Genomic DNA, 9,170 nt, shown 5'->3' on the forward strand with positions numbered 1-9,170 from the left:
AAAAATCAATGAAACTGAGAATTGGGTTTTTCTTTAAAGATCAACAAAACTGACAAAGCTTTAGCTAGATGAACTAATTAAGAGAGAAGACTCAATAAAATCAGAAATTAAAAAGGAGATATTACAACTGATGCCACAGAAATAAACAAGATTACAAGATACTACTATGAACAATTGTATGCCAATAAACTGGGTAATCTAGAACAAATGAAAAAATTCCTAGAAACATAAAACTACCAAGACTAAATCATGAAGGAACAGAAAATCTGAGGAGACCAATAACTGGAAAGAAAATAATCAGTAACTGAAAATCACAGAAAAACCTAGGACCAGAAGACTTCACTAAGGAATTCTACCAAACATTTAAAGAAGAATTAACACCAGTTTTCTTGAAACTTTGCCAAAAAGATGGAAGAGGAGAAATGCTTCTAAACTCATTCTATGAGGCTAACATTACCTTAATACCTAAGCAAGACAAGACATAACAAGAAAACTACAGGCCAATTATGTCTGATGAATATTGACACAACTATCCTCAACGAAGTACCAGCAAACTGAATTCAACAACACATTAAAGGGATAGTACTCCATGACCAAGTGAGATTTATTCCTGTAATGCAAGGATAGTTCAACATATAAAATCAGTAATTATAATACACCATGTTAACAGAATAAAGGACAAAAACCACATGCCCATCTTAATTGAGGCAGAAAACAGATTTGACAAGGTTCAACACTCAATAACAATACAGTACAACACTCAACAAACTAGGACTAGAAGAAATCACCTCAACATAATAAAGACCATATATGAAAGTCCACAGTTAACATCATACTCAATGATGAAAGACCACGAGCTTTTCCTCTATGATCAGAAATACGGCAAGAATGCCCGCTCTTACCACCTCTATTCAGCGTAGTTTTGGAAGTCTTAGCCAGAGCAACAAAGCAAGAAAAAGAAATAAAAGATACCAAATACCAAAAATTGCTATGACTAATAAACAAATTCAGCAAAACTGCAGAACACAAAATCAACATATAAAAATCAGCTGCATTTCTATACACTGACAATAAATTATCTAAAAAGGAAAGTAAGAAAACAGTTTCATTTACAATAGCATCAAAAAGAATAAAAATACTTACTAAACCTAACCAAGGAGATGAGAATCATACACTGAAAATGACAAAACACTTCTGAAAGAAATAAATAAATAGAAGATATCCTGTGTTCACACATTAGAAGACTGAATATTAAGATGTCCATTCTACCCAATGCGATCTTAGATTCAAAACAATCTCTATCAAAATTCCACTGCATTGGGGAACCTGGGTGGCTCAGTGGGTTAAAGCCTCTGCCTTCGGATCTGGTCATGGTCTCAGGGTCCTGAAATCGAGCCCCGTATGGGGCTCTCTGCTCAGCGGGGAACCTGCTTCCTCCTCTCTCTCTGCCTGCTTCTCTGACTACTTGTAATCTCTATCAAATAAATAAATAAAATCTTAAAAAAAATTCCACTGCAGGGACGCCTGGGTGGCTCAGTTGGTTGGACGACTGCCTTCGGCTCAGGTCATGATCCCGGAGTCCTGGGATCGAGTCCCACATCAGGCTCCCAGCTCCATGGAGAGTCTGCTTCACTCTCTGACCTTCTCCTTGCTCATGCTCTCTCTCACTGTCTCTCTCTCAAATAAATAAAAAAAACTTAAAAAAAAAAATTCCACTGCATTTTTTTGCAGAAATAGAAAAATTCATATGGAATTTCAAGGTACCCCAAGTACCCAAGATGACCTTGAAAAAGAACAAAGTTGGAAGACTCACAATTCCTGATTCCAAAAAATATCACAAGGCTACAGTAACCAATACAGTGCAGTATTGGCATAAAAACAGACATATGTGAAATATACTGTCATATATTTCAGCATTAACTTATTAAGATTTTATAACAAGTTTCTCACGAAACCTAGACCCAAACTACAGCTGCTGTTAATTTTTAAAAAGCATTATGCTTCATTTTGAGTTTAACAAATTAAAAGAAAAACTGAAAGGAAACTGAAAGACTTCCCAAGCTTCCAGTGTATGCTCCTCACCACCTCCCCAGCCACACACGAACAAAACAAAGAAAGTGAGTGATCGAGGAAGAGGGAACAGGAGCAAAGGGTGCCGCGGAGAGTGGCCCACCAGGGCCACATCTGCACAGTAATGGAGCAGCTTCCGCTGGGAACAATTCCACCTCACCACGGGATCTAAACCATGCAGGAAAAGGTGCTGCTCAGTCTTACCAGGACACACAGGAAGGACCTGTCTTACTTCTGGGAGTTGAAAACAATCAGGCAAGCAAGGACTTCAGAACAAGAGTGAGGGTACACAAGACCGCAAAATGACAGTACTTGGGAGAAAGAGGAGACAAAGATGCAAGATAAACAGTAAAGAAGGAAGCTAATCTCAGGCAGCTCAGAACACAGATGAAGAATATCCAGAAAGGTCAACCGCCACCAGCGGCACCTAAGGCTGGAAGATAAATGGCAGCAAGGAGTCTGGTGAAATCTAAGCAATAGAGAGCTGGAAAGTCAACTGGAATGATCCAGAAAATGGGATCAGGTCACAAGGGAGGGAGGAGAGGGTTCGGAAACTTACTCCTGGCTGCAGGACGATTAAGCACAAGGGGATAAAACAAAGAAACCGCTGAAATCCCAACGCAAAGACTGATTTTAAATTTGCCTGGAAGGCTCACTGTTAGTACCTCGTCTGCCTGCCAACGAGAAAGGGGGTCTCCAGGAGCGCCTAGGATTCTGTTACACACCAGGAAGACAGGAGGAAAATATAAGAACTCCCTGAGGCCACAGTGTGTGCAAGGATACTGTGGCACAGGCCAAGAAAAACAGACCCCCAGCAGGTGCTGCCTTGACACCTCACCGGACCCTAGCCACAGGCAGCATTCCCCAGGCTCGGCCACTCCATTCGTTCCCTGGGCACCCCCTGCCCAGCACAGCTGGCCCCTGTGATGGTTAAATATTAACGCCACCAAGCGCTTCCGGTGCGCCTGGGCCACAGGTACCTCACTCCACATCTTAATACCAACCTGGTGGAACAATACTGAGGTAGACAGAATTATCCTCATTTTAGGGTGAGGGAAAGTGAGGCTTGGTGAGGTCAAGTCATTCCCCTAATGCTACCTGACCAAAGAGCAGCAGGATGAGCTTCTCCAGGCCGAGTGGGGTTTTTGTTCCCCGTTGGAGAGACTCTCGGTTACAAAAAGTCAGTGCTGAGCCGAGGTCCCTGGGCTTCTCAGTGAGGCCTTTTCCAACAGGAGAGCTTACTGACTGCTACCTCAGGGCTGAAGGGTCTCTTGCCTCTGGCACAAGAGGCTTGGCCAGCAGGGAGCGGGTCACTCCAGGGTCCAGAGCCCAGCAGCATGGCGCTATGGTTCTATGTCCAGGCCCTAGGACAATGCTGATGGGGTCAGGACAGGGTGAGAGATGGACAGGAGGGTGCTGGCGTGGAAGCCACCCAGCCGGGAAGACAGTCCCAGCAGTCCACAGCCAGGGCCCAGGGGGAGGGAAGGTCTCCCAGCCCTGCAAGAGTACAAAACTGTGCCCCTTCCCCCAGCAAACTCAACTTCTCCTGGTAGAGAGCGTGCCTCAGCATCTCACAAAACGCAGACCCAAATCTGGGAGGTGGGTGGGGGGGTCTACTTTCTCAACTCTTCTGCCAATGTCACAGCCAGCCTACGCTGAACCAAGCCAAACCCCTTCCAGGCTGAGAGACCCTCAGGTTCTCGAGCCCTGTTCATTCTCTTGGCACAGCAGCATGTGTTTGAGCTCTGCACTCACTGGTCTCAGATGCCCCTCCTTAAGCACCAGACCATGGACAGGGAGGCAGAAGGCCTGGCTTTCGGCCAAGGGTCCCCTCCATACCCTGTCATGTTGCCAGCGCCCTGCTTCTCTCAGCCTCATTTTTCTCACCTTCGAGGAGGGAAAGGTAGCCTATCCCTAATTACCTCACCCAAGTACTGGATTAAAGGAGCCCAGGGAGGCAAACCCCCTCTGAATCCCTAAGCAGCAGTGCATTACCAATGCCTACAACTGTGCTTCTGCTTCTTTCCAGCCCAAGGCCCAGGAGCACAGGCGATAAAAGAGCAGCACACGAGCCCGGAACAGCCAGAGCCCTGCGTCCCCGAGGGTTTGGCTGATGCCCTCAATAAACGGGGACTCTGACAGAACCAAGAGGGAAAAGGAAACATTCTTCCCCAGCAGCCAGACGGGGCCTCCCTCCTGCCTGCTCTCCCAGATCTGCTCTGCCCTTTCCCCAGAAAGCTCTGGATCACTGATCCTGAAAACTGCCTAAGTCCTAAAGGGGTTTTAAAAACGCCAGTGTTCCTCTCTGTTCTGCTTTCTAGAGGTATCCCTTTCAAGCAGCCCCACGTTTCCATTCAGCCTTCTGAGCTCTGCAGAGGAGCAGAGCTTACTTCCCATCATGTGGAAAATAGATGCTTGTCCTTACATGTGACTTGAGTAGTCTCACAGATACATATAAAGAAGCCACTGGCCACCTACAGAGTAAACCAGCCTGGACTTGACAGGCAGCCCCAGCACAAACCACTGTTCAAGCCAGGCTTGTGACCGAGCATGTATTGGCAGGGCTGGGCAGGAGAGGCTGGAGGGGGGAAAGCAGGCAACCCACTCTAATGAGGGATGGATGGTGAAGGGCAAGGGCACCGAAAAGCCGTGAGGCAGGGACAGATTCAGGGAGCCCGCTTCAGGATAAGCTCTGTAATCTCCGCCCGGCTACCCAGTCTCATGGGTATCCCATAGTAGGCCGTGCCTGGGCTGACATATACAAATGTAGTCTGGGCCACTTGGTAGAGGCCAGCAAAGAAGGGGTTCAAGAGATAGGCAGCCACGTTCAAGGGGAAGATCTGCCCAGCATGCGTGTGCCCAGAGAGAATCAGGTTAATATCTGGCCGAGCCTGCAGGGCTCTCTTGGCAGCCAGCGGCTGGTGAGCTAGCAAGATGGTGGTGTGGTCTGGGCTGCAGCCCCCCAGGGCCTTGACGAGATCCATGCCGTGGCCGGAGTAGTGCAGGATGTCTGCTTCGATATCGTCCACCCCAGCCAAGCAGATCCAGTCCTCCCCCTCACCACCCCCGTGCTGGGCCCCTGTGGCAGAGATCTTCACGTTCTCGTTGTGAAGGGGCTTGACGTTCAGGGATTCCAGCAGCGCAAACCAGTTGCTGACGTCTGACGTGTAGTACTCGTGATTCCCCGTGACGAAGTAGGTGCCGAGGCGGGAGTGGAGCTGACCTAAAGGAGCCACGGCTGTGCGGAGGACGGAGGCTTCCGAATCACAGAGGTCACCCACGATCACTGTGACGTCTGGTTCCAGCATGTTCACCATGCTCACAAACATCTCCATCTTGGTCCTGCCCACTGTGGGGCCCAAGTGAATGTCTGAGAGGAGCACGATCTTGAGGCTGTCCATCGAGGGAGGCAGCTGATGGATGGGCACCTCCACGGTTTTCACAGCTGGAGGCTGAGCGGCATTCAGGAGCCCAGCCACGCTGAGCACGGCAGTCACTGCCACGGCCAGGGCCGGCCTGACTGCCAGCTTCCTTGTCTTGTCAAGGCTGCCCACAACCCTACCACTGCGCCATGCCAAGAGCTGGCAGGCCTGCTCCATGCCACTGAGGGTACAGAGAAAGAAGACCATGATGATGTAGGCCCCGAGGCAGGAGTAGGCTGCCAAGGAAAAGAGATAGGGCTCCTCTGCCACTAAAAAGAGCATGGTGAAGAAACTGGAATGGGCCAGGGCGAGAAATGCCCCAACAGCCATCTTCCAAAGCTGAAAACAGGTGGACTCTGCGGCAGGGGAGTGGCTGAGGTTGCTGACTGCGCTACGCCAGATGTAGAGGGAGCCAATGAGCATGAGCGAGTTGGCAAACAGGGCCAGCTGCAGGCGGAACAGCCAACGCCAGGCCCTGAGCTCAAGGCTCCCCGCCAGATAGGAGCGGGACACAATCATGGACACGAAGACCGTGCCTGCAGCCAAGGCAGCCTTTGTACCCAGGGACAGCTGCCTGAAGATCGCCATTGTCTCTGCTCCTAAGAGGGTCCCCTGCCAGTTCTGTGTGGGCGGGCTCTGGAAGGTGAGTTCCTTAGAAAGGACAGTGGCCAAGCAGAAGTTTCCAGGTCGGCTCCGCCTGCAACCAGGAACCGGCATCAGCTTTGTGGGATATTAGAGCTTCCTTGTCCCCATTCAAAACCTGAAGGCCACTCACATCTACCCAGCCTGCCTCGAATCCAAGCCACTCAAATACCAGTTGGTTGCTACGCTTTATTATTAAAATACAAACACAGTGGATTGTAACGTGGTGGGCAGTTCTCATGTTCTTACTTACAGTTTTCTGAATATTTAAAAGTTTTTCCACAAAGCATGTCAACTTTTTTTTTTTAATGATTAAAAAAAGTGTTATTTTAAATTAGCGGTTCTCAAAGTGTGGTCCAGGGAGACCCTTTCCGGAGGTACATTTACTCAGAATTATATTCCTAATACTACTAAGCTATAACTGCCTTTTGCATTCTCATTCTCTCATGAGTGTATGGTGGAGTTTTCCAGGGGCTCTATGACATGTGATATGGCAAAACTGAACATACCCAGGGCGCCTGGGTGGCTCAGTGGGTTGGGCCACTGCCTTCAGCTCAGGTCGTGATCTCGGGGGCCTGGGATCGAGTCCCGCATCGGGCTCTCTGCTCAGCGGGGAGCCTGCTTCCCTCTCTCTCTCTCTCTGCCTGCCTCTCCATCTACTTGTGATTTCTCTTTGTCAAATAAATAAATAAAATCTTTAAAAAAAAAAAAAAAACTGAACATACCCAGCTATCATCTATTACGACAGGCGCGAAAGAGGTGTGCAAAAATGTAAAACTGTGCCACTCCTCCGGCTCAAGTTTGGGGAGAAATACTGTTATTTTTCAAGAGATATAGTTCGTTGACATGTAATGATTTATTATTTCTTAGATAAGTTAATAAATATTTTTTTAAAGTTTCTATTTTAATTTCTAGGACAGTTAAAGTCTGAGAACCGCAGTTCTACATACAAGTAAACAAGGAAACCCTGGAAAGCTAGTTTGCTGGTATCTTTCTGAAGCTCCAGGCCAGAAAGGCCACCTAGACACCTGACATAAAAATTCCTGGGGTGAAGCTGGACTCCCTGTGTAGGCTCTGGGCACCCCCCTGCAGGACGATGGGGCACCACGTTCCCCACTGGGCTGCCCTTTCCACCAGCTCCTCAACCCTAAACCCTGCCTGATCTCTCTCCTCCCACACTGCCACCCCCCTACCATTTTCTCTGCCACTGTTCCTTGCCATCGTTCCCCAACTCCACCCTGGCTCCACCCTGGCCAGTGGTTCTCAGAGCTGGGTAGCTCTCACCCAGGGCTCCTACACACACACACACACACACACACACACACACACACACGCACACAAAAGCAGGGAAACCAGAGATGTAGGCAGACAGAAGTTAGCACTCAATTTAAGGTGACCTTTCTCTAGAACCCCAAATTAAGCTATGTTCAGCAACTGTTTTTCAACAACTTAAGATTTCCAACCTTGATTTTAAATTAATATATGACTTCTCTGCCTAAGCACTTACCGAAAGCTTTTCATCAAGAGATGAAATTTACAAGTAAATGGGCCCAAATTTCCTCTCCTTCTATTGAAAACACGCCCTAGCATCAAGCAGCCCACCTAAACTTTGGGGGGAGCCACAATTGGTTCGCTAAACGTACGGAGGGCCAGGTGCCCATTTCAATTATCTGTCCGCCCCCCCCCCCCCCCATCTTTCCGCGGCTGTGATGTTGACCTCCCCAGGCAGCGGTATGGAGGCCCCTCCGGCCCATGCTTTAGCTCTATTTGAGGCTATCCTCCCGCCAATCCTGCACTGCTCCCCCGGCCCCCACCTCACCTACTTGTTCGGCCGGACCTCCAGCAACGCTGGCTGCCACCTGCAGCCTATCTCTTGCCCACCCCTGGCCTGCACCGCCAAACACTGAAGATCGGGAAAATTCAAGCCAAAAACAGTAGGCAGCAGCAGGGAGTGGCGGGAAAGGGACGAAATGTTTGAAAGGAGAACCCCTCGAAGGAAATCAATCCAACATTCCCATCGCTGGGGCCTCTCCTGACCCCATTTTTCTCCTTCCGGAGCGCTCCGCAGCACCCGAACTGGGCAAGGGAGGGCGCCTCAAGCCACAGCCCAAGGCGCCCTGCAATGCCATGCGCTCCTTGGAATCTCCCTCCCGGAAAACTGCAAAGCTAGAAAGGTTTGGGCGCACCTTCTCTCACCCCGTCTTGCACCAACGGGGAAGTGGGTCCAAGCGGAAGGGGCGACCGGGGCGGAACACACGAGCGACAGAGCTTACCGGGAAGGACGCGCGCCCCGCCCGGCCCGCCCCCGACGGGAGGGCCGGTCCACTGCCTGCGCTCCTCCAGCTGCCCGCCTGCCCCGGCACAGTCCGGGGTCCCAGGCCCACGCCCTGCAGGACCCCGGAGGGCGGCCGCAGCCCCAGCCCGGTCCCTCGCCAGCCTGCCCCCTCTCAATGAACCCCCGCGCGGGGTCCCGTGGACTTACGCGCAGGCCGCACGCGGTACCCGGCAGCAGCGGCACCAGTAGAGAGAGAATGCGAAACACCCCCCACAAGCCCATCCTCCGGCCTCTCCGCTCCGCAGTCAGCGCGCGGGCCAGCTGCTCCGCGTCACTTGACTGAGGACCCGTGCCCTGGCGCCGCCCCTTACCGGCCCTGCCGCCAGCCGCACAGCAGATCCGCCCCTCGCTCCGCCCCGCGACCGCAGGGCCGCGGGTGGGGGCGGGGAGGGGCCTGGGCGAGCCGGGGGGCCGCGGGCGGTCGCGTGACTCCCGGATAGCGTTATCTCCCGGATAGCTTGCAGCTGCCTCACCGCACGACCCTTTGGACAGGCAGTCAGAAGGCCTGACTGTCAGCAGCTTGATAACGCGCCCCGGGGTTGAACTTTAACAAGGGTCGTCTTGGCTCCCCTGCTTCCTTGAGGGCACAGAAGGGGAAGTTGAGACCAGGTACACCTAAGTGGAGGAGATAGAATGCTAGCCCTGCGTTCCCGGCTGTCCGCAAAACTAATCCAGGGCTCCGCAGTGTGGCCCCTGGAACC

The 9,170-nt window shown here is 51.0% G+C and overlaps 1 protein-coding gene across 8 annotated transcripts in view; it reads right to left on the bottom strand.

Annotated features, from left to right (window-relative positions):
• Window positions 1-8,806, bottom strand: part of TMPPE (transmembrane protein with metallophosphoesterase domain) — an 80,347-nt gene extending 71,541 nt beyond the window's left edge. For 3 of the 8 annotated variants that reach the window (XM_032301844.1, XM_032301684.1, XM_032301998.1), the window contains exon 1: window positions 8,617-8,806. In XM_032301844.1, coding sequence (XP_032157735.1) covers window positions 8,617-8,691 — 75 coding nt within the window. In that variant the 5' untranslated portion in view covers window positions 8,692-8,806. Of the gene's footprint in view, window positions 1-1,684; window positions 6,190-7,953; window positions 8,080-8,320; window positions 8,404-8,616 lie in introns of those variants that run through there. The other 5 variants (XM_032301925.1, XM_032302070.1, XM_032302212.1 and 2 more) reach the window with 5 other exon arrangements.
• Window positions 8,807-9,170: the final 364 nt, after the last annotated feature.

Source organism: Mustela erminea, chromosome 1 (assembly GCF_009829155.1).
Source record: "Mustela erminea isolate mMusErm1 chromosome 1, mMusErm1.Pri, whole genome shotgun sequence".
Classification (NCBI taxonomy): domain Eukaryota; kingdom Metazoa; phylum Chordata; class Mammalia; order Carnivora; family Mustelidae; genus Mustela; species Mustela erminea.